The sequence below is a fragment of the Gymnogyps californianus genome, chromosome 3 (assembly GCF_018139145.2).
Source record: "Gymnogyps californianus isolate 813 chromosome 3, ASM1813914v2, whole genome shotgun sequence".
NCBI classification, from domain to species: domain Eukaryota; kingdom Metazoa; phylum Chordata; class Aves; order Accipitriformes; family Cathartidae; genus Gymnogyps; species Gymnogyps californianus.
The window spans coordinates 48,682,730-48,707,895 of NC_059473.1; the positions used below are offsets into that span (position 1 = coordinate 48,682,730).

General features: G+C 46.9%; 1 protein-coding gene across 1 annotated transcript in view; it reads right to left on the reverse strand.

Annotated features, from left to right (window-relative positions):
• Positions 1 to 15,868: 15,868 nt before the first annotated feature.
• Positions 15,869 to 25,166, reverse strand: part of KIF25 (kinesin family member 25) — a 42,992-nt gene continuing 33,694 nt past the window's right edge. The window contains exons 12-15 of the mRNA XM_050895100.1: positions 22,844 to 22,995; positions 20,102 to 20,299; positions 17,384 to 17,539; positions 15,869 to 16,133 (exon numbers count right to left, since the gene is read on the reverse strand). Coding sequence (XP_050751057.1) covers positions 15,976 to 16,133; positions 17,384 to 17,539; positions 20,102 to 20,299; positions 22,844 to 22,995 — 664 coding nt within the window. The 3' untranslated portion in view covers positions 15,869 to 15,975. The remainder of the gene's footprint in view (positions 16,134 to 17,383; positions 17,540 to 20,101; positions 20,300 to 22,843; positions 22,996 to 25,166) is intronic.

Below are 25,166 nucleotides of genomic sequence, written 5' to 3' on the forward strand. Positions count from 1 at the left end.
AAAGGTAATTGTGTATCTTTAAATTTTTTTTTTCCTGCAAGAGTTGCATGTCAGTGACCTCTTCTGTTGAGATAGGTAGGTTGTAGAAATGAATTTGCTGCCAGACTGTAATCCATGTGAGCTCAGCTTGTGATGGCAAACCTAGAGGCACTGTAGTCACTGGAACAACTTTTCCTCCTTGCCTCTCAGTAGCATGATTCCAAAAGGGGCCTCTGTCAGGCACTGAGGACCCAGTCGAGCGGGTTGGAGTCAGTGGGAACACTAATAGGAGCTCAGTCTAACTGAAGAGACAAGTTAAGCTGCTCGTGGTGGTTAGTCAAGAAAACCGAGCATGTGAATTCCCAAGGGTGTAGAGAGATCCTGTCAGCATCCTCCTGGGGGCTGCATCTGAGGATAGGCACACCAGCCCATGTGATGCGAAGTGCTGCTGAAGAGTGCCCTGCTGTAAGTCATCTACCCTGCTGGCCTGGAGTCTGGCATGGATAAAAGAAAGCCTGGGACATAAATCTATGAAGGAGTGCCATAGTGTAACTACTCACATCTCTTCTCGAAGAAGCTTGCTGACTGGGGTTCCCTCATAAGTGTGTGTGGTTTTTTTTTTTTCCTTTTCTCTGGATATGTGATGGACTGCTAAAGCTAGCATTCAAAAAAAAAAAAGTAAACTTTTTCATGTACTTTGATATTGTAGTGTTGCCCCTATTCTTATGACTTCCCCTCTTGTACTTCATATTTCTGTCCAGTACCTGCTGTGTTTCCAGTATATAAATTTTCAAGGGCTTTAGAGACTCATCTAGCTTTGGTTTGCGGATGCTGGAAGGAGGTAGTTTGGTTACACATGGAGCTTTATGGAGGTAAAATTAAATAATAGGCAGATATTAAGTCACTTAACTCTGAAGGGCTTTGTCACTTCTCTTTGTTTCTCTGCTTGGCAAGTCATAGCACCTTCTTGCCTGCTAGGGTGGACTGCTGCTGACCAGAATATATAGGATGAGTCTGTCTCTGAAGATGGGACTTCTCCCGGTACCAGCGAATCCTGTGTGGGTTCAGTAAAGTGATACAGCGTGGGATGGGGGAAATGTTGCGATTGCACCGGATCTGCGTTGAGGCAACTCAAGTGCGGGACCTGCATGGAGGTAAGGTCTGAAGGCATGTGCTAAAGCTGATGGGTAAAACACCCCAGGTATTTTGGGTGAAGTGAGAGCAGTTCCTCGGTGGAGTTCTTGGCAGCAAGGTCTGAGACACTGAAGGCTGACATGGTGTCTTCAGAGCCTGAACACTTTCGAGCAAGAACTGGTCATAAAGTCTCACAGCAGTGGGGAAGCTCCCTGGTGTAGCTCCTTGCCCACCAGCAATGGTGCTTCCCCTGTCTGGGTGTCATGTCTCCTGGTCAGTTTGCCCAGGCTTCTCCCGGCAGCTCTCTTTCCACATCCCTACCCCTGTCTCCTGTGCCTCTACAGCTGCCTCTGCCTGTACCTCGGAGCCTCTGCTATGAAACCTGCCCCTTCCATGGATGTCTTCCCATGCTGGTGGTGCCCAAGAACAGGCCCGTGCCTTCTTGTCTCTCCTGAGGCCCACCAGCTGGAGGGGGAGGAGGAAGGGAACAAACATGTCCCCTCGAGGCTGCTCCCAGGCCCTTGGCGGCAGTGGGGTGAGCTGAGGCACAAAAAGGTGTCCGTGCTGTTGCTCCCAGAGAAGCCTGGGTGCGGCTGGGAATGGCCGAGGGGCAGCCTGGCCCCGGGCCGGCCCCGTGGCCTAACTGCCCTGCCTGCTGGTGCTCCCGTCCTCCCGGCAGGCACCGTTTCTCTCCCCTGTGTTAACAACGGGGCCCGTAGCCCACGCGTGGGGCTGCGCGCCCCCTTCCCGCAGGGAGCTGAGGGGCCCATGTGGGGCGGGAGCCGGAGGGAAACGCCCGGGCCGACACTCCGCTCCCCGCCCGCCGCCGCGGGGCCGGGCCGGGGCCGGGGCCGGGGCCTGGCCGGGGCCGTGTGGCGGCAGTGCCGGGCCGGGGCGCGGGGCGGCGCCCGAGGAGCGCGGCGGCCGCTGTCCCACGGCCGGGGTTTCTCCGCCGGGTTTCTCCCGCCGGGGCTCCGGGCGGGCCGGGGCCGAGGCGGGGGCGCTGGCAGCCGGCCGCCCCACGCTGCCCCTCCCGCCGCGGGTGCCGGCTGAGCCGAGCGGCCTCACGCAGAGCTGCGGGGGGGGCCCAAGCGGTGCCGGGGGCCGCGTCCCATGGGGCAGGGGAGGCATCTCGGGCAGCTTCTGTCAACACATTGCCGGAGACCAAACTGCCCGCTGCCCCCGGGGCACGGACACACGGCCGGCCATGAAACGGGAGGAGCCCAGAAGGCCCACGCAGGCCAAACCGCCGGGAAGTCGGCAGTTGAGAGAGCAGAACCCAGGGCTGGCTGTGGCCATTAGACACGCACTGAATCCTGCACAAAAAGTGTATTAAGTGGTCCCAGGTGACGGGGGCAGCATCTCTCGGGCCCGAGGGAAGCACATCCAGTTCCTGCACAGAACCTGTACGCCCAGACTACACTGGGCACAAAGCTGCTGCTTCTTAGCCTCTGCGAATCCTTGGCAAGGGATGCTCTAGGTGTGAAAAGATATTAGTTCAAAAAAACCCTCCAACAAGTCAGTTTATCGAAGACAAGCCCATTCAATGCAATATACCCCTGGGATGGGAAGTCCCAGAGGCATAGACAGTTGTAATCCGAGAGGCTGTAGTTGAGGCAGCGTGGCTGTGTGTCTGCTGTGCCTGCTCTGTGCCTGTAGTTTCCTTCAGTGTGGTGCATGGGGCATTGCTGGAGACAGGATAGGTATAGACAAGCCTTGGGTACCACTCAGTGAAGCAGTTTTTCTTTCATCACTGAGCTGCCTCCTCTTGGGGCAAGCATCCTTTCTGCAGAACCTCTGCAGGCATCAGAGCAGCATCACTGAGTATTTCCCCTAGCTGCACCCAGGAAATCAAACGTACTGAATTTTTAATGACATCTGCATGCTGTTGCAATCACTTGCCCACCGCCCAGCTCCACCTCCACGACTCCCTCGGGTAGCTGAATATTAGCGGTGGGCTGCTGTCTGTTCACGGCTGGGCCCTTTTGCCTTTGCTGTGGACCTTCAGCCCAGTTGCAGCTGGGGCAGCTGGCACAGCAGCTGGGCCTGCGGCTTGGCAAGACAGCACAGGGGTATGGGGTGCCTTTTGCACAGCACCTTCCCGGCACGGCACGCTCTGCAACAGCCCCGACCGCTGCACCGGCGCTGGGCTTTGTCATGGAGAGGAGCAGAGGAAAGGGTGAATCTGGTACCGGCAAGGTGCCGTGCATCAGCAGGGACGGACTGGAGGAGACGATGGGATGATGGAAAAATGAACGGGAAGGACTTTGTTTCCCCACGGATGATTTCACTTCTCACATCCAAACATTTTATAAAGTAAACCCACCTCAATGTAGTTCCCACCCCTCCTTTGCTGGCACGTATTGTGTCCCTGCAGCTCATTTTTGGGGGGCACGCTCCAGCCCATGGCCGTGCTGCATTTTCATGCTGCCCGTCAGCCAGGTACCAGCTGCGTCTGTCCTTCTCAACCCTGAATTTGGCTCTGCAAGGAGGACATTGTAGTCGTTAGAGTAGGATCCAGATAGCAACCCTTGCATTCGAAGTCTGTTGTTCTACTGCAGAGATGTAATGAGCAAAAATCGTATTTATCCTTTCTGGTAGACTGCAAGGGCAGTTGAATATGGGCTATTGGAAAGCATAGCTGTGGTATTTTAAAATTTTGCTTTATTTTTATTCCTGGAAATATCAGCCTCACATTTTTATTTTAAATCTCATAAATACATTTATACCAATCTTTATTTTTCTTTCTCCAATCACTGCTGTTCTCAATATGCAATAAGATAATTGGATATGGCATGTGCTAGAAGCCTTAAGTCTCAAGCCACCATGTGGAAAATACCACTGAACACTTTAGCGACAGCAGAGCATTCAGTGTAGGAAAAATTAGTTTGCATTAGCCACAGAAAGTACTCAGCCTCTTTGCTATAACCAGCTGACAAATAGGCTGAGCTGTTTGACAATCGTGGCAACAGTGACCGATTCCCACAGCCACATTCCCCACCCTTGTAGAAAATGAAGCTTTGAATGTGGCTCGCTCTCTAACCAAGGGGTTTCAGACTGGAAGGGTTGCATTGAGGCAGCCCCTCCGTGCTCTTCTGCTGGGTGCCAGCTTCAGGGTTACCCCCTCCGCACCGTCTCAGACCCAAGTGCATTGAAAAGAGCTCCGGCTATTGGGATGGAGATCCCTGAGCAAAAACATGTGCTGTAGGAAGCCAGGTACTTTTCTCTCCTTGATGCTAACTTCAGGGGATGAGAGCGAGGAGGCTTTTTGCACTCTTCTGAGACATCCATGCTTGCCCACTGCTGGAAATAAGGTCTGTGGTGCAGTTTGTTGTTGTTCCTGGCGGTGGTATTGAAATCTTTCTTGTCTGGCTTGTGGGCTGTGCTCCTATATTTAGGGTTAAATTGCCCTCTGTGTGTATGGAGGAAGCCTGGGAAGCCAGCCTGGCGCTTGTCTGTAGCGTCTGCCGAAGTGGATCCTGAGCGCTCTGCCCCTGTCCCCTCCTCTAACACACATGGCTACTGCTGGGGTCAGGGAGGGTTTTCTGCCCATATGGTCTTTCTGTGGCTAATGCAGACTTTCTGCCGATGGTCTTTTTAGGCAGACATGAACAGAGGACTCCTATAATCCCTCTAAGTGCTAACAAGATGCATTTTTGGGAGCTTCCATTCTTGGGATGGTCAAGAAGGACATGCCAGTCACCAGAGGGGGTGCATTAAGGCAGGTGAGGCACCTGGGGCTAGGTGGACAATATTAGTATTGCCAACTTTGATCGCATTTCTTGCAGGTGTTGCAGTACACTACGTTTTCTTTTTAAAGCCCCAGCTCCCTGAGTCACGCTTTTGCATAAGGCTCACAGCTTGTAGTAAGAAAAACAAGGAATCCTTCTGAGCCTACCTGGCTGAAGGGAAAATTTGGCAATAGGACTGCTCAAAGGGCCTATGCCAGAAGGGCAATAAAGAGAGCCCCAAGTATGGGTGTGGTTTTGAACGTCTAGATCCAAACTCATGCTGAGGAAATACTTTCAGGCTGGGGGTGCGGACAAGGGGCCTTCCTCTGGAGTGGCCGTGCCCCTGGCCAGTCCCAGCCCAGCCCGGCTGCCAGCGCTGGCATTCAGCTAGCCACATTCTGCAGCAGGGGATGAGCGGCAAGGTTTGCTGTGGGAGCAGCTGCATACGATTTTGCTTAACGTGTGCACTGCAAATAATAGAGGGTACAAACCATTGCTTTCCAATCTGCTTCAACACAAACCGCTTTGAGATCCAAAGCAGAATTACTGCTGAAAAATACAGGGCTAGCATGCTAAGGGAGGCTCTACAGCCATGATGCTGATTTTATCCTGTTTTCAGAATAAACAGAGGAGGGTAGGAGCTCTTGAAGGCTGCCTTTTCCAAGGACATTGCCAGAGCATCGGCTGAGCTTTCAGACAACCCAGCACCTTTAAGGTGAACAAGCTTTAAAGACTCCCCAAGCTGCTGCCCAGACTGCTGCTACCACCACTCTGGCCCTGCTTCGTCGATGCTGTCCTGCAGGCTCAGAGCTGGCTTTCTGACTCCAGGCAGGTGCCCACAAAGCTCTGAGTACAATTTCTTCCCATGTAGAGGATGCATGGATAAAACGCAGAGCCCTGTGAGGCACAGTGACAGCAGGGACAGCTGCTTCAGCGGTGATGTCCCAGGTATGGAGGAGCATGACGTGGTTTCTGGTGTCCCTAAGCCACTTTCCTCTGCCCAAGGGCAGGGGCCAGAAAGGGTTTCTGGTGGGTCAGGTGTTTACCTTGCTGCAGCTGGTAGCAGGTCCAGGTGGAGGGTGCTACAGAGGAGGACAATCGAGGCACAGGAAATCAGCTTTCTTCTGAGAAGAGCCAGGGAAAGGAGAAGGTCTCTGCAGACCCTCTGGGATAAGTTACCAGCAGGCTCCAGCATTGTGATCCTGTGGATGAGCTGCCCAGGAGAGAAGTAAGGAGAGCCCTGCTGGGGCGGTGGGGTAGGGCTTGCTTGCCTCTCAGTCTTGCCCAAATGTTGTTCACTGTAGGAGTCATAAGCAGTTGCTGGGATGGGGCTTGGAAACTCTTTCTTCCTTCCCCCTGTCTGGTGTGTCCTAGTGGTGAAGCTGGTGACTCTTCTCTGGGATGTGCTGGTATAAGGAATAACTTGCAAGGACTGCTGGGAGCAATGGCATGAGCAAAGGCAGCAGTTGCTTGGCAGGACCTTGATAAGAGTCTCTTGTGATTCTGTGATCACTGCATCATTATGCCAGGACTTATTTTACCTCTGACTGTCCTTATTTTATCTCTTGTCTGCGGCTCTTATCTTGCCTGGAGCTTGGGGCTCTCCTAGGAGAACGGCTCTGCAGTCCTAGTCTCTTGGGCTGCAGAGGACCTTGGCCTCACACAGGTTAATTGTCCAACAGCGTCCTCTCCCAGGGCACAAGTGCTGTGGCTGCTGAGCCTGACCTCCGGGGGCAGCCCCGTCTGGCTGTGGACCCCAGAAGCCTGGCAGCGTGAGCAGCCAGGTGAAGGTGGCAGCTCAGGATGTGGTGGTGGGACACCTGCAGGGACTGACCTGGTGGTGGTGCACTTGGTGCGAGTGGGTGGGAGACACCAGGGGACTTCTCCAGGGGACTCTCGGACCTGCTCTATTAAAAGCAGGTGCCTAAACTGACACTCTGGCCGGGGTCTGGCAAAACCTCAGCCGAGGATGAGACCTCAGCTGCCTGGTGCAAAGCGCCACTGAAATCTGAACTCCCGGGGTTGTTTTCAGGACTTCAATGAGTTAACGTCATATGAGTCAGTGTCACGGCATTGGAGCTCCCTCAGGACTCTGTGCCCTTTTTTCTTCTTCCCTTTCCACTCCTTATGGGAGGTAGGTGGTGTCCAAAGGTCACTGGCCTTCTGGGAGGCCAGATACTTTTGCTTTTTTGTGCCTGTGGTGAGGCATCTCCTTGCCTTCAGGCTTCCTGTCGCCGCACCACCGTGTGACAGCGGCATCGTGTGTGACCCAGGCACAGCTGGCCGCAGGAGTCTTGCATGTGCTGTCTGTGCCTGGCCATGTCCATGGCAGCCCTGGCAGGGCCTGACCGGTGGTGCGGGACCCTCTCTGGCTGTCACAGAGCATTTGGGGGTCACCATATACTCTGTTGGTATCCTGAGTGCTTGGCTGGGCTCTCCAAAAAGGTGTCCTGGCTGAAGGCAGTTTGGCGCTGCCTTGTGCAGCGCTAGGCTTGCCTGCAAACAGGCAGAGGTGTTCCCAGTGGCACCTCCCCTTCCTTGGGCTTGGCTTGGCCTGTTCTGCAGAGGGACCACCTCACCGTCCTGTGGCAGTGCATGGCTCACTTCAGGAGAGACGCAGCAGGAGCAAACCTGTGAGCGAGCGTGGGTATTCACCTCCAACAAGAGGAAGTGGATGGAGAAATATGAGCGTTGAGAAGACAGCTGCTCTGTTGGCCTGAATTTGGCCAGAGGGAACACCTGTAGCTACTTCTAAACTCATACAAGCTCCACAACCAGACTGGATGCAGTCCTGGTGATGGAGAGGCAGGAGGCAGTACCTGTGTGCCCAGCTTCCCCAGGCACTGAATTTCCCTGCTATGTAACTTGACCAGAGAAGGTTTTTTACCAGGATTTCAGGAGCTGCTGTATCCTCACCAGCAGGAGCCCTCCCGGGACCTGCGCAGTGACTGTGCAGGTAGCTCGCTTCTCTTCCTCTGCCCCGTGTTCCCATGCAACTGCACATTTTTACATTTTTGTTATTCATCAATTCTTCTGCCTTTTGTCTGTATGGCATGGGAGCTGAGCTCATGATTTGCAGCTGGGATTGCAAAGGTTGTGACGTTTTGATGTGCCCAGATTTATGGGACTAAGGTAGAAGGTTTTAACACGAACCTGCTTGTGCTGAAAAACTGTAGGCCTATTGCTTGCATCCCATGTCCCGAAAGTGGCTGTTGTGAGTTGCTTGCAGGCATGCAGTGTCCACATCAGTGTGTCCATCATAAGTCCTCTCTCTTTGTTCACGTGGGCAAACAAAAGAGCTGATGGTGATGAACGTGCAGGTACAGCTTCTTGTGTTCAGGCATCACAGTCTCATCCTGTCGCTTGCTGTTGCAAATGCTATGCCAAATTTAGCAGGTGAACCACATCCTGGTAAGGAAACAGAAGTCAGGGTCAGATCTGACTATGGACCTCTTCTACCTCCCTTCAAATTGCCCATTCTCCACATCACAGCTCCTGGTCTGGTAGCTGGTATGGGCAGTTTCAGAGTCTTCATGAACCAAGGTAAGAGGAGAGGTAAAGAGTGCAAGGAGTACATCGCTGTAGTGTCTTGACTGATCTAAGGGGCTTGCTACCAAGAGGTGTTTCTCTGCTCTCGTGGCATTAGATAGCCAGCAGCAGCAAAAGATACTGCTGTAACTTGCAGCTGGTATGTGCCCACGGTGAATCTACAGCAGCTTTTCACAAAGAGGCATTATGAAGCCTTTCTTCTGGATGGAGACTGGGAGGGCAGCGGATGGGGCACATGTCTCTCCATAAGACAGCATCAGTGGGGGCTGTCCAGAGGTATGATGCCCTTTAAGGGCCCTTGCATTTGCTGGAGGTAGCCTGGGCAGTGCTGGTACCTTCCCAACACCCAGTCTGTAGTCTCTCTGGGCTGAGCCCTGTGCCAGCTCCGTGAGGTGTCCCCATTTAGATACTGCAATATTGAATTGCCTCTTGTGAACTTTGTCCTGTCTCTGTTGGGAAGTGCTTTCTGCAAGTCAGACACTGAAATAACTCGTCAGATCTGGCTGCCTAAGCTTGGTTGTGTTACGAAGCACTGAGCGTCGGCATGTTAAGCACTGGCTAGCTGTTCTCCATGGATTCAGCCTTGGCAGCAGACCCAGCCGGAGCAGCATGGGCTCCTCCTCCAGCTCCTTTTGAAGCAGCGCGGGGATGAGTGCGTGCATCTGCCCATGCTGAGCCACCTACCCCGGCGAGGGCTTGGGAAATGGGTTGGGAGAAAAGGAGTGCGGACACCTGGATCTCAAACGCAGATGAAACTCATCAGAGCATGTGTAATGCACATCATTGTGTTGGGAATGTCGGCGCTGCTTGGCCAAAGCACGTAGGGCTGGAAGTATTGGAGGCCTGTGGCTAAAGCGTAAAGAAGGACTGCTTGCTAATGCATTGGCTGCCCTGCAAAATGCTCGCATTTCTGAATCTACTTGTGTCTTTAACCTGGAGCTTGTGTTATTCAAAGTGCCAGCTCAGAGCATGTAGTGGGCAGAGTCTGTGTGTGTGCGCTCAGAAAGAGGTAGAGGAGGCTCATGCTGCTAAAAACCCAAACGTCTGAAGTGAGGGAGGAAGTATCATCTTCTGTCTCTTGGATCCTCAAAGCTTCTGGTGTGGCTTCCAAAGCTTTTTATAGCAGTGGGTTGGCTTTGTTGTTGTTGTTTTGTTTTTGTTTTTGTTTAGAAGAGGGAAGGAACTGATTAGTAAAGTCCAGAGGAAAATGAGAAGGAAAACCATTCCTTCTGGTGCTTGCCTTTAAGTGAACTGCTGGGCAGTGACTCATCCCAGCCAGGATAGTAATTTCATGTAACAGAAGAAGGGAAGAATGGACACGTGTTGGAGGAGATACTTGCAAGCATGAAGCTGGAGGAGCTGGAAGAACATGGGGGTGATAATTCAGCTTAACTGTGGCTCCCCAGGGTAATGAGCAGAGGTGCAACAACTTCAAGCCTGCAAGTCTATGGGTAAGAAAGATGTGCAAATCTCATGTTCCTGGAGTTTGATATCTGTGGATATTTCCCCCCATTGTTTCTATCAAAGTTGATGCTAAATATTTGTTCCTGATAGCTGGAGACCTGCAATTCTCTTCTTTTGTTGTTGGATTTAGGCTCTCGTGTTTGAACTGTTAGTACTGACATGTGAATGTCTGGTCACTTGACCATTGAAGGAGTTGAGCAAGTTTTCTGAGGCTGATCTCCAAGTCATTAGAGACATGTCATGTACCAAACAAATGAGGTGAATCTGGAGCATCGCATCATGTTATTCAAGTATTGAGTTTGGGACTCCTCTTCCAAATGCTTTGTCTGATCAATCTCAAACTCTTGGCTATGGGGAAGAAGGATCATCTCTTTTCTTTTTTAATCTGAGATCTTAGGTAAAAACACAGGTGGAGGGGCATGTTGTCATGAAGTAAGGAGGCGGACAAAATCGTCTCTTGAAAATGCTCTCGCAGTCCCAAGAGTTCAGCGAGGGATGTGCAGTAGAGCACAAAGACGCGTTACCCGGTGGCTTCAGCGCACTGTGCAGCCCCACGTGGTTCCTGCTGCGTGCCAGCACCGTCGGGGAGGCCCTAGGTTACACCCGAAACGAACGGCGCTCACGTGCCTTCGCAGCCATGAGCCTGAGTCCCTGGTACCAGCCTATTGCCAGGTGCAAGCTGAAACCTTTCGAACACTGCAGTGCCCCATCCCTTAGCTGCGTTCACTCTCCCTGCCCCCGGGGGCATGCTGTGACATGCTTGCTTCTAAATGTCACCAAAGAAGATTTTGATGCAGCCACGGGACGGTTATTGTTCGGACACATTGCCAACCTTAGTCAAGACCGCGGGCACCTTGCCACTTAAAGATGAATTCAAATAAACAAAACCGAATGCAGCTGTCCGCTCCCCCGGCCTCCCCAGAGATATTTGCGTGAATTCAAGAAGGCTCAAATTTTATCTTAGATTTTTTTGTCTCCCTTTATATAAACGAAATTAAAAGGGGTGAATGCATTGCAAGATAAAACCTGGTTTGTTAAAAATGGATGTAAGAAAAAAGAATTGTAGGCAATGTTTTCCCTCACTCATGCCCTTCAATTAGATCACCCGGTGCCCTCCTTTGTATGGTATGTGGCTTGCATTTTTGTCTGGCTGGGGCTATGGTTAATGTTGTTGCTCAAACGCCAAGTTGGTTTTGTGAAAGGCCGCAGTACGTTTGGCGTTCCTGCGCTCCAGGCCCATCTGCTCCTCTGTGAGCAGACGCTGCTGCCTCTTCCTCTGGTTGGAAGGGGCCTGCAAGCCCATCAGTTTGCAACTGCTTGTCCACAGCAGGAGCCGAAAGCCTTTCCCAATAACCTCTTCATTCTGCCTGTGCCTTGCATTCTGCAGAGGTTTGGAAAAGTGCTTCATAAAATGGAATCGCAATTTAATAACAAATTAAACATTTTTGTGAACCTTCCAATGCTAATTATGGTTTTCCTAGCCTGGCTAAAACCAAGAGCAGCCTTTCTTTGTGGTGTGGCTGCTGCCAAGGCATGAAGCCACATGTGGAAATTAAATATATAATTTTCAAACGTCAGCATAGGTCAAGGTTTTGTTTAAGAGTGGGCCAAATGCACTGGCTGGTTTAATTACTGCTTTTTTTAACCTCGTGATGAGATGCAGCACTGTTAAGCAATTGTGGATCACATGGCTTCCTTGGGCTCTGCTGATAAGAGCAGTCCCAGGTGGTGAGGAAGATTAACGTCTTGTCTGCAGAGGGTGCAGAATGCTATGAACTGCAGTGAGAATTTACAGCGTGCCAGCCACGTGCTCGGCGTGGGGCAGCTCTTGGGGCGCGGTAAGCTGCCCTGCATAAAGGCATTCCCTGGAGAAGCTGAAAAAAACATCCTCACAGGGAACTGACGGGGAGCAGCTCCTGTGCCATATGCTCTGCCCCATTGCACGCTGCCTTCCCCTGTATGGAAAGCTGGGTGCTGCAAGTGAACCGGGGACAGATTCGCAAAGGCTGAAAGAAGGTGCGTTGGACCAGCGCTGCAGAGCTTAACATTAGAACTGAGTAGGCGTGGTAGGGATCAAGGTTGACAAAAGAAGTGAAAAACCTCCACAGCAGTTGTACATCCTTCAAAATCAGGTTCTTGTGCAATCACTTTCCCTGGCTGTGGCAAACTGAGAACTGGGGCTCTAAACCCTTTGTCTGGACTCCCTCACTAGACTAGGGAGGCAGAGGTACTTGTTGAAAGTGGATCTATCCTGTTAATCCCTTTCCCTTGGCTGCAAGGGGAACCAACAACTGGAGTTGATAAATTCCATCTGTAATGATAAATCCACAGAGAAATGTGGGCACCAAGCTGTACTTTTGGGCCAAATTTTGGACTTGTACCTTGAAGGCTACTGTCTGATTCTAGATATGTCTAGAATTCTGCTAACTTTGTGTAGGTCTATGTGTACGCATATCTGTGTGTGTTACCCTAGATGAGTGCTTACTGCTATTAGGACTTGGGGATTGGTCTGGCAGAGTCCCGTTTTCCCTGCCCCAGCTCCAGATCTGCTGAATGTCCTGCAAGCCAGAGCATTCACTTGTGCAGGGAGAGACACACATCCTTTGTCTTTGAACTGGATCCAAATTTTCTGCTTTGGCACATGGGTTAGAGGATGTGTGGGTAGGGTGCCAGGGGGTGAGGGGTGCTTGCAGTGTGGAAGCAGCTTCCACCTTTACGTAAGGTGCTCGGGGTACATTGGCATGAATAGCAGACCCTGGGCCTCCCAGGCAGCTGCTGTGCTGGTCAGGCTTCATGCCATTGACTCCTTGGCCCACTTGACACTAAACCAGGATGCTGAATACCGAAGTATTCAGAAGACCAAATTCTCTTGTGTTTGCTGTGGTTTCAATAATGGGTAGGCTTTTTGAGGAGGAGATGGAGGCTCCTAGCTACTGTTGCTAAAATGGTTTGCTCAGCTCCTCTGCAGGGCAAGGAAAAAGGGAGAATAAATTTGAGAGGGGCATCTGAAGGCCAGTCCAACGGGTACCTGGGGTTTGTGGTGCCTTGCATCGCTGTGTGGAGGAATGCCTCTTTCCTACGGCTAGCCAGGGGATGGCGGAAGGTGCGACGTAGCTGAGCACTGGCTGAACTGTCACAGGAGAAAGTGGGGGCCCAGTGGAGGAGAATGAGAGCCCAGCAGGGAAAGGTTAACGTGTTGACTGCCACCAAGGCATGCTGATCGTGGATAGGAGAGAGGACCCCCCTCTACTCAGCAGTGCTCCCTCCGAAACAGTGACCCAGTGACCTGGCTGAGCAGGCAGGAGGTAGAGCAGGGTGAGAGTGCTCTTGCTTCAATGCACCAGGAGACCAGCTGAGCTCTGGATTATGCATTCATGGGCTTCACTGAAAGGATTTTCTCCTCATTTATATAGTTTTTACTCTCATTTGCTTGTGCTCCTGCCCTCCCAGAGAGCAAAGCTGTATTAGCAAATAGACAGGCACTCTTAAAAACAACCACCTTTTTCCTGGTGCTTGAGACAGGAGGTCATAACTTTTTAGAACACTTTTGAATATCTCTTTCTTTCTCCCAGTGTTGGTACGTGTGTTTCAGCTTTATAGTGTCAAGATGATGAGGACTGGTTTATCAGGATAGGTTTTAGTCAACAAAGGAAACCTTAAAGTCAGCTCTGTAAAGATCTGTCACACCTGCTTTTCTAACATAGCTGTTATTTCACAGCATAAAAGAGCTGAAAACTAAAAAAATTACAGCAGAGAAGTATAGGGCCTTGCATATGCTGTTTTCCTTGCTCCTCAGGACATCAGTTACATGTCTGAAGATCCTTGCCTCTCCTTTAGCAGGTCCGAGTGAATCTTTGGGTAGAAGACAATTCAGCTTAGACACCGGAGTAAAGCTGTTTCACCCTTACAACTCCTTCTTTCCTTCAGTGCATCACATCTGACACTGGGATTGAGCAATCACATCTCTATAACCCAGGAAATTCCAAAACTGAAAGTTATTAGAGCAAAACGTTAACTTTGCTGCCCTGCATATCCTGCACACTTCATTGTGCAGGTCAAACAGCGAGTGATACGCTATGCTGACAAGGAAAACAGGAATAGGGAATGCTGTATATGCACAATTTGGCAGAGTTAATGTCAATGTAGAAACTTAAACTTTTGGTATTTGCTGATATTTGAGGGGTTTATGTCTCAGCTTTAAGTATTGCTGATTTTCCCCTACCACACAGATTGTAAATAAATGCCAAGTTTTGAAAAGCAGCTCCAGAAAAGAAAGCGCAGTTCATGACAAGTTACATTTCTATGTAACGCTTAGGAAATGCCAAATCCTTAAAAATATTTGAGGAACTTACTTACTTACTTAAAGATGTTGGTGGAATCAGCTAGCCCTCCCTTGTCGCTTAACCCCTTTTAGAGCTCTAATCTGGGCTGCTTTAGTAGCCTAACTGTCAGGAGACTAAAAGGCGACCTTGAAGCTGTCTGCTCCTGCATTTCATTTACCAGGCTAACATTCCTCACTCTGACACTCTCTCACCTGAGATGGCTTGAGTGACCATTCAGCTTCATAAGGTCCTGTGTCCAGATTCTTTTTCTACCCATCTGTTACTGCTGGAATCAGGTAAAGTTAAGGCATTTTTACTCTTGCGACGTTACTTAGGAAAACAAGTATTATTACAGCTCTCCAGTTGCAATGCTAACGTTCTGAGCACCAGAGCACTGCATGCAACACAGCAGCTGTTATATATTCAAGGGTGAAATTCCAATAATAGTATGCTATGTAATCTCTGGATAAATATTTATGCTTGTGAAGGTTAAGTGACTTGGAGTACTATAAACTGCAGCCTTTGGGGCAGGCCACTGCAACTTAAGCCTTCTTGCAGTGACCTACCAATGACCTCTCTCCCAGACTAGAGGGAGAGTGATTGCTGGAGGTGAAAATTCAGAGTGGATCCTCAGGCCTCTGCTGAGCAATAACACAGTGCATAAAACACATCAGATGTTATTTGAACCCAACTACTCATCTCAGAACTGCTTCGCATCTCTAACATTGCTTAAATTGCCTTGACACTTCTCCCAGTGTAACTTCATTCACAAATCCTGCATGATGTTGTCTCAATGTTGGTGCAAGAGGGTGAAAGCCTCTTGAAGATGACAAGCATCATATCACAAGCTGAGTTTTTGGTGGTTTATTCATGTGATGTATGGGAAGCATGTAGTTATCCTTTTCTAACGTGCAGGGACATCTTCAAGGTTGGGATGTGGTTAACTTGCTTCAGAAATGCAAGTGAAAGAAGTTGTACAAGTTAGATCCCATTAGGATCTGTAGTTCAGGGCCTTTCGGCCCTCATAGAGCAAAAAACCCCCCCAAAACAGGCAAAGCTGTAGTCTTAGTGAACTCAGCGGAGTTGGGATTCACTCCAACCATTTAATTTGAGTGTGTTTTCAAAACGTTGTATAATCCCTCATTTGCTTCCTAAGCCACATTCCAGAAGGATAACAGATATAGCCTTACTCCTTTTTCTCCATCTCACTAGTGCCATTACTTCCTACCTAAAACCAGAGAACAGAACTCCATTCAGGACAGCTGATGGGTTCCTTTATACTCCTACTTGTTGATAGTCCATTAGGAATGACCCCATCTGTGCTAGACAGAAGAGCAAGCCACGATGATGTGTCTCATTTTAATCCAAGCTGGGAGGAAGTATTTCACTTGCTGCTTTGAAGCACTGGAATGATATTTAGACTCCTGTCTTCTCCTGAGAAGACAGAATGCACCCTTGGCCTTTCAGAAGCGAGCCATCCTAAATCAGGGCTCTGTTGACTTAGTTCTACTTGCCCAAAGGAAACACATCACCAAAACCATGTCTTGAAGCAGCTTTCCTGAAAAAGCCTGATTTATTTCTGTGCCATTCCACCATGGTTGGTAGCTGTTGTCAATACTTGCTATTATCTTTGGAGCAAGAACACTATCAGCAGGTTTATGGCTTACTAATGCCGTGTTGAGGATTGTTTATTTTATCTGGCAGTTGATATCTAAAAGAATGGCTTTAGGACAACAATATACATTTCAGTCTGAGGAACTCATTAATAATACTTTAATCCACAGGAGTCTTAGGTTTTATTTTGCTTTACTCGGCACTGGGAAATTTTTTTTCTTGACTTGTCCTCTCTGAACTTGCCGAGCACGAGTTCCAAATCCCAGAGACTGCATTGATTCTGTTAAGTACTTCTGGTCAGGAGAGATGCACAGCATCACCAACAATTTAGCATCACCTCCTAAAAGCACAAAAAAGACAAAACATACTTATTTACCTCATTATTTTCAGTAAGTTATACACTGCTAATGTATTGTTCTACACAACAACGAGCATAGGCTACCATTGCTTTTATGAAGCAGAAGACTGCCTGTGAAGAGGGCTGTTGAAAACAGACAGCTTCTTCAAGGGAAGTCTATATCTAACGATATGATATTTGCCCCAGTAGAATAAATGTTTCACAATTTGTAATGTAGGTTTTTTTCCCCTTATAGCTGCATCAGTTAGTCAGCATTTATGTTATGGGTCTGGGCACTTCATTAAGCTTTGTGAAATGTTTGTAAATTTGGGGTAATGGCAAAATGGCTTATTTGTGTGACAATAAAGCAAAACAGACTTAGAAGTTCACAGAGAATGATTAAATAAACAAGGAAATTGCCACTTTGAACACTTCACCTAAACAGTGTCACCCAAGTCATACACCAAGCATGGTTAAAACCAGGCTCAGTGCCCATACAACATAGCTCCTAAACTCACTTATTTCTTTGGCTTTCCCTTTTCACAGTGGGGACTCCAGCACTAGGTGAAATTCAAAGTTCAAGCAAAAATTAATAGTCTTTCAGAAGCTCTCAAGAACTGTTACCTCAGTCACTGTCAATGCCTTGAACTGGAGACAAAGCATAAGGGCTGATGCTTTCTGGCTGAAGAAAAATGGACTAACATACTGTATGGATGGACACAAATCTGACATTACTGCAGGAATTACACTTGCTTTAAAACTGTTTCTGCATAGGTGAGGAGCTAGAGAAGAGGAGGTGACTGAAACACAAAAAGAAGTTGCAGCACAGTACCATGCATATGTTCTGTCTCCCTCCTTTGTCTTACTGCTACAGGGCACAATGTTAAGGAATGTGCAAATATGTGACCACACCCTGTAGTAATAAAGATTGAAGCTTAACATAGAAACTGTACCTGACATGAAACATCAATGAAATGCAATTATTACCCTTTACACAATCCTACTAGAGATGCTGTGACTTTTACAAGTGTATTCCTAAACTGAACCGTGGAAACAGCAAGGTTTAGCCAAATTCAGGAGGCGTTCAGAACTCTCACTGTGTACTCACACTGCTCCAAAGCCAGAGTCTTTGAATAGAGGCCCACATACAAGGGAGGAGTACAAGACCGTCCTCTAGTTTTATACAACAAAGGAGGGGAAAGATTGGGAAAAGAAATCTATATTGTTAAACAAAAGTCAGAATAATCCCTCACCTACGGAGTCCTGAAGCAGATGCGTAAGTTTACTGTTTCGATATGGTACATGAGATCGCTGTTCTGCTATTGCTCCAAGAACGTCTGCTAGGGCAGACAAGCTGCGGTTAATAAATGATGTCTCTCTCAGTGCTGCACCTGTCACTCCAGACATACCTAGTATAGTGTAGAAAAAGGCAATGGTAAGACTAAGCAAAGCTGCTTCAGCTGTAACGTGAAAAATTCTGTTGCTGTATCATCTACTTTTGACGCAACATTTTTGAACACAAATTCTGAACCATGACTTCCAGTCCACCCATGCCAAAAGCAAGATGCAGTGGTTTTTCACTCTGGACTGCCAATACATTGTTCAGTACTTCTGCTCTTTTGAAGGAAGGTTAAAGAAGGTTCAGTGCCTGCAGATGGTCTAAAGCATCTCATGTTAAAGTTGATCTCTTCAGCTGTACAATGCATCTTGGCTCCATATGTATTAAGAACAGGGAACTGAGAAAGTAGGAACACCATAAGACCAGACAAGACAACACTGCTTTTGAAAACACCATTCCACAGTGTCCCCAGAGAGAAGCCTGTTGTGTTCCACCATTTTTTATAATAGTTAACTGCCCCATCTGTATCCCTCAGGAAAAACAGGAGTGACACTGGTGGCATAAGCTGCAGAAACAAAGCTGTACAGCAGCCATAAGTGTGAGGGGTTTATGTTCACCAGAGTCTGTAAGGTGCCGTTTTGTGGTATGATTTGCTGTAAAAAAATTGATAAAGGAAAATGATGCCCTTCTACCATCCACCCAGCATGGTGGTAGGTAGCTATGCTGCCCTTGAGCAACACTGGAAAGGTTTGGTCTACGCATCACGTTGCACCAATTTAAAGAGGTGCGGCAAGCTCAACTCTTTGATCAGTCTGGATGAGTGTGCAGTTAAGAGTAATTAATTCCTCCTGTCCTTACCTCTGCCATTTGGGGAAGAGAAGCTTGCTATTAGCATTTTGCATCACATTATTCAAATCCAACCCTTCTTCAAGATAGTGGATGAGATACAGATGCATCTGCAATCACTTCTCATTACCCAGAGCACATGATCCATGCTAGGCACAGCTAATGGTAGCGGGATGATCAGATGGGGCTAACAGTTTCCTCAGCTGCCTACTGTCGCACCTCTGGAGAGGTGCGACAGAGGCTAGGGATCTTGTTTTCCCTTTAGGCCAGCATTTTCCAAACTGGGAGAACAAGAGAGGTGTGCAAGAGGCAAATGTGAAAAGGCACAGTAATAGCAAAAAAAAAAAGTCTGGACAGCGAGGGCTGGAGAAATGTGACTGTGGGAGAGGATAGGGCTGGAGTGGTAGAGTCTCTTGGCAGAGAGGCACAGAGCAAAACAGTTTGGAAGACCCTGCCACAGGGTGTCAATAATCCGAGATAGGATGTACCCCAGACTAACTTTACCGGGGTCATTGTGTATACAGCCATCCCCAGGCTTCTTTTATAGCAAGTAAAGGTGGACTCGAGACAATGGATATCACCCTAGAGCAGAGAACTGCAAATAGGTGAGGAGGTACATGTTTAAAGTGCTGATTATCTACATTTGGTTAGATGAACTTCCACAAAGCATTTAGCTGAGTTTTCAAACTGAAGCCTAGTTTGCTAAAAAGGGACCACTTAGCTTGTAAATGCTGTAAATGATCCAGGATGGCTGTAGAGCTAACAAAGCAGGGCGCTGAAGTGTTTGAGAAGCCTGCTGTACTGCTGCTCACTTAGATTTGTCCACATTTTAAAACAACTATGAGTTAACAGCTGCCCTCACTTTTATCAGAGTAGCTGATGGCAGAGGTCAGTCTGCTGCATGTGCTGGGCCACATCTAACATTGATGTAAGCGAGCACAGCTCTTTCACCGGAGGATCTGGCCCACCAAGCCCCAAACCAAGTAAATGTTTGTCATGGTTGAACTGAGAGAACAAACACACACACTGTTGCTCAATTACATGTTTACTAAACAGTTTCCAGCACTCAGAACAAATGAAAAAAATAATGTTTTATATTAGGTTTTTCTGTAGAACAAAAGTTTAACAGTGAGCAACAGCAAGAATTCTTGGCAGTAAAGTAAAAGGCTCTTTCATAATACTGGTTCAGTTTTCAAAACATTATTTCTGGAATGGTACATTTGGCTGCATGGCTTTTCTTGGTAAGAAAGCTTGTCCTTTAGGAAATAATCAAGTTTTTGAAATTATTGTGTGCATACAGGAAGCAGGAGGAGGAAAATGCTTTGAAGAAACAATGAAAACAGTATTATCTTTTCAACACTAACTTCCTCCAAGACTTTTTCCACAATAAGGCAGAAAAACCCACACGTGGTGATACCAATTATTACAGATATTTGTAATATTTAAATAATTTATGCACTTTAAACATTTCTGTACAAAGACATGCTAATTTTCAGAGTAGAAAAACAGGCCTAATAAAACCAGTCTGAACAAATAATATACCTATGATATGGGTAACCGCCCTAGGCTTATTTCAAGCATATGCAGTCAGATTTTCAGTTAAACTGTACCAGTGTAAAACTGGAACAATCAGCCCCCAAAGTTTTGTTTATGCCAGGATCTGTGGGTTTAAACCACCCGCCATGTGAAAGCAGGGTAGCACGTATCCCCACGTAAAGAGGTAAAGGCAACTATTGTAACCTAGATCTGGGAGGATCCATGCCCATAAACAGACATGTTCACTTACCGACACACTCGCTACCAGCCAGGTCCACCAGCTGCAATCTAGTTTTGACTTGCTTCATTTTCTCAGTTGCTTCAAGTTGTGCTGGTGAAGAGGCTCTAGAAGAAGAGGTGGATTTATTGTCTCTCATTTTTTGTGGAAAGGTGCAGGAAACCTCTTTATTTAGTCTCTGACTGGTTTGTTCATCTTCCCATGAAGTACCTGGTTAATAGAAAAAACAAACAAGGAGAGCTTCTCACTGACACTGGAAATGGAGATGGGGAAAAAATGGTGCATCAACAGGGGACGTGCAATATCTGCTGTTTTAGGCTATTCTAACAGAAGCAATATACAAGTCGGAATCAATGACACGGGCAGGCTGAATGGCTTTTTCTATCTTATTTAAGGTTTTGTTCATCAAACTGATCGTACAAGTTGGTAACAAGACTTGGTGTATGTTGTCTTGTATCTAATATCCCCGTTGTTCACACTTCTGTGTGGAAAACAAGAAACAGGAGTCCAGTAAGGACTTAAAGAAGCATTTTCTCATGTTTTAGATTGACTGCAACCAAAGTGAGATTTTGCATATTTGGGAGCAGTAAGCTCTGCAGTCTGTTTCTATATATTTGAAACATGACCTGCTGGTGCTCTAGCAAAAAAAAAAAGTTCATCCTGCGTCTTCTATTTTGTCCTTTGCCCCTGTTCCTTCTAGACTTCCTTCAGCCCTCATATCCTACTGCTGCATCTCCACGTGAGCTATTAACCTCAATAGCATTACTCCCACTTATTCAGGTTGGTTACCTACTACTGCTGGTAGTTCTGTAGCTGCACTAGACTGCTTCATATCTTTCCTCTTCCTCAGCAGCAGCATCTGGCTTTCACTCTGCTGGGAAGGAAGAGGAAGACAGATTCTTTGGGAAAGCTGCTTTGACATTAGCTCAGCAGGAGTATATGCAAAAGGGCTTTCCCAAAGCAGTTTTGCTTTTCTTCTTCAGTGTTCTGGTTTTCATCCACCTCTCTCTCTCTCTCTCTCTCTCTGAAAGACATAAAAGAATAGAAGCTGCATACTCTGCTACAGGTAATAGAGACAACAGACTCTCTTGGGGACTTAAAGAGTCTAGTTGCGATAGTACAAAGTTCCCAACTGCAAAACTTGAGTAGGAACAGACTGAATTGGGTTGCAGAGCTCTGTACCTCTCCAGCTAGGCTGTTGCTAAAACTCAAGCTAGATGTTCACAGTGTAGATGGAGCAGCTGTGTTGGTTTACACAGAATAAATGGCTTCAGGCTATACAATGTAAAAATAAGTGTTCTCACTCCTCTTCAATTTGAGACGAGGAAATTAAGTAACTGCTCTCCTCAAACAACAGAGAATACTGAAGCAAAATGCTAAAAGACCTTAATCAAACCTGAAAAAGTGCTGGCTTGTCAACCCTGGCCCTGGCTCTAGGTGCAGAACTTATCATAGACTTCATAACTTTTTATTTAGTGACTTAGATCTCCAGTGTTGAGATATTTGACAATTGCACCTAGCTTTTAAATCAGGAATTTCTCTTTTTAAATAAGACAGAACGCGCTGTCACACTGCTGTAGCGAGGTCCCATTTGCAGTGCTGCTCTATCCCCCCACATTGCACATCTTCATCCATGTGCTATAAGCTGAAAGCCTGAGTCTGCATTCAACATAAATTTGACATTTCTATGGAGTTTTGCTGCCAGACAACATGGCATAGTAGGGTGACTGCAATTAGAAGTGGCAAAGGGAAGTCTGGACTAGACAAGATGGCTGGTGCGCTAACAGTGCAAACACTGTGTTTTGAAAAGTAGCATCTGTCTGATTGACAAGAATCTGGAACTGGCTAGAGCTAACATCTGGAACGCTGGAGCTGCAACTTGGGAAGTAACTGTGTCTTTTGGCAAGGCCCATAGGTAAGCGAGGGCACTGTTTGTTCTGTTTTGCTAATATTTTTGGTTTAATTTCTGATAGCAATCTAAGGGAAAAATGTTAAATATTTTCCACTTTCTAAAACCATATTGTTGTTGCAGAGTATGAAGGAGATGGACCACAGCACTGGAAGCAGAGAGCCTAATTGCAACATGAGCAAAAGAAAACAAAGTTAACCCCCAAAAGCCAAAGTTATTCCTAAAGTAATAAACTGGTAGGTCTTGGTGTGGTAATGAAAAGTAGAAGTATAGGTTTTGCCATAGTAAATAAGGCAACTATGTTGTCTGTTCCTACAGTGGCCTATTATTAACAGTTCAAGAGACTCTGAATTTAATGGACGTTTTTGCAAGGCAGCAGGTAAAAAATAATTTTCTCACCCAAAAGCATATGATGATCCCTAAAACGCGTGGTTAGTTTTACCACAAACTTAGCATGAATAATTATATATGTCATACGAAGTGATTTAACTACTGTATTTGAGTATCTATTATTGATATCTTATCTATCTTATACCTTATCTTATGACTTATTGATAAAATTTATTTCATTAGTTGTTTCATGCTATAAAACTTCAAGAACTCTTAAGTCAAGACGTGAAGAAAAGTGAGAAGTTTTTATGAAAGTGAAAGTTTCAGTAGCATTCAAACATCAAACTGGTCTGTTATTTAAGAAGGTATGTAGAAGTTAAACAATGGAAAAGAACTGAGAGAATGTGTTAAACAGTGGAAAAAGGAGGAAAAAACAATATGAAAATCTCTCAGTCCACAGACTGTTTTTCAAAAACCAACTGGCTCTAGATGTATTTTAGTAACATCCTACTTACCAAAGTTATCTCCAGAGACAATTGTGGTTATGGTCAATGTAACTACCAGATGAGAACGAGAGGAATGAGCATGCACCAGTGTTGGGTGCCTGACTCTCAGCTGTAGGCCTTTGTTGACTAGATGCAAAAATTCAGATGCATTTTCAACAGTCCTAGAAAGTAAAGAAACAAGCAGAAGATTTAACTGACTCACAGTAAAAATCACACAAGAAAGCTGACAACTTAGATGCGAATCTGAGCATTTCCACTTCCCCGCTCTTCTAACTCCTAATACTAATCTCAGTTTTGAGCTGCACAAACAACTGTATCTAGACTTTTTCAGGTGGGATATAGTCCAAGATGAAAATTCAAGACAACAGCTGTGATGTAGTACTGAAAGTGCTGAAGAAGTGGCCTGCCAGCCTTGCAGGTCTATAGGTACTGTAGCCCAACTCTAGAAGTGACTGAAATTTCTACACCTCCACACTTTGGAAGAAAAGACACAGATTTAGACATTCCTGGAATCTCTGGTCTTACAGAAGTGGAGTTGTCCAGTTTATGTTAAGGTAGCTCCTGTTCTTTGGGAGGTACAGAATTAGGGCAAAAAAAAAAGAAATTTCTCTGGGCCTTTGGAAATCATATTTCACATTTGGAATTAAATCCAGAATCCTTGGAAAAAAGTTCAATTCCACTGTTCGATGAGCAGAGACTCCAGCACAGTGTCAGAATAGACAGGCATAAGTTTCTATAGACCATTTTATCTTGTACTATCTGTCGTCTTTTCCAGTTAAAGGAAATACTGCAAATATGACCAATCGAAGGGCAAAAACCTAACACAGAAAGTGAAATAAACTGATTAGGTAAAGAAAAAAACCACTATGATTTCCCCCAGGTTTGCAATGTTTAAAACAAATGAGGTAAGATTGCCTACCCTTTCCTTTCACTGCATTGCCTTCTTCAATAATCACTCAAGTTACATCACCTAAACATTAGTTTCTAGATGGGAGTATAAATTATTATGACTGCATATCACAGCCTGGTTACTGAATGCCCTGTAACCCCAGAACCATTAATAACTCTCCTGACAGGCTACAGGCTTTGTTCCACATCACTGCACTCAGCAAAAGCAAGCATGCAATAGAAGGTAAGGCCTTGATGACTTAGATTTGGCCGATTTCGGTGAAAGTCACACTGGGCACAAACTTACTTTATGCTAAGAAGAGCCATACTCGAAGAGTTTAGAGACCAAAGAGCTATACCCAACTAAAACAATTGCCCCTGAAAATAAAGCAAGGGCATCTGAAGAACAGAAAAACACTTAGCCACACCATGCTTATAGACACTTAAGAGAAGCAGCCACCTAAAAGCAGCTCCCTGTGTAACCAGGGCTGCAGGAGCTAAATGATCACTATAGACTTCACCTATCAATCCTGAGCCGCACATGCTGGCCTGCCCTGTAAAATCTCTACCTCTGTGCACCCACTGGTAGTATCTCCTTGGTTGTTTGACCTGGCACCAACAGGGAAGCAGTGGCTGTAGTTCCTACTGTGAGAGAAGGCAGAGCCTCACACTGGGGTGATCTGACTATTGCCTCAAGTCCAAGGAGGCTGATCTTGCCTTCCTGAGTTTTGAACTGCATCTTCCAATAGCTGGTCAGCCAGGACTGGACAGCCTGAGAGGGAAGCAGCCTTCACTAGGATGTAGCAACAGGCAATCGGCTTCTGCAACTTGCTGCTGTGCACTGGCAAGGGGTCAGTGCTAGAAGCTGCTGTCTTCTAGCTAGCGTTTGCAGAAGAAGGTAGGCCTCAGGGTATGCGGTCAGTGCCGGTCACCTCCTGGGAAACTGCAGTTGACTTTGGAGGTAAACAGCATCCCCAGCCCAGTGCTGCAAGCTTGGCACAGCAGCTTCTCAGCAGGACTGACAGTAGTCATTTTTTAGTATAATCTCTACGACTTTATCATGCTGTATGTATTGCACGTTCCAGGACCAGATTCTACAAAGAGAAGCCCTGTTGTGGTTAGGTTAAAAATTTGATGCTGAATGTTCTCCAAAGTCAACCAAGCCATAAAAGAAGAAAGAGACTGAGGCTTTTGTGATTCAGTAAGATGTACATGTTAGCAGGAAAGAGACTACTGTACCTTAATGGATATATGGAGAAGCCAATGAGACCCAGCAGGCCAATATATTCTAGATGAAATATTATCACAAATGAGGATGTGTTTTTATTCAAAGCACCAGCTGTTTACTTTAGATTTCAGGCAGCTGGGTGGCCTCATTTAATGGTTCCCTTACTTTGTTTGGGTTTGCTTTTTCTTATTAACCTTTCTGTGTAATTATTAATAT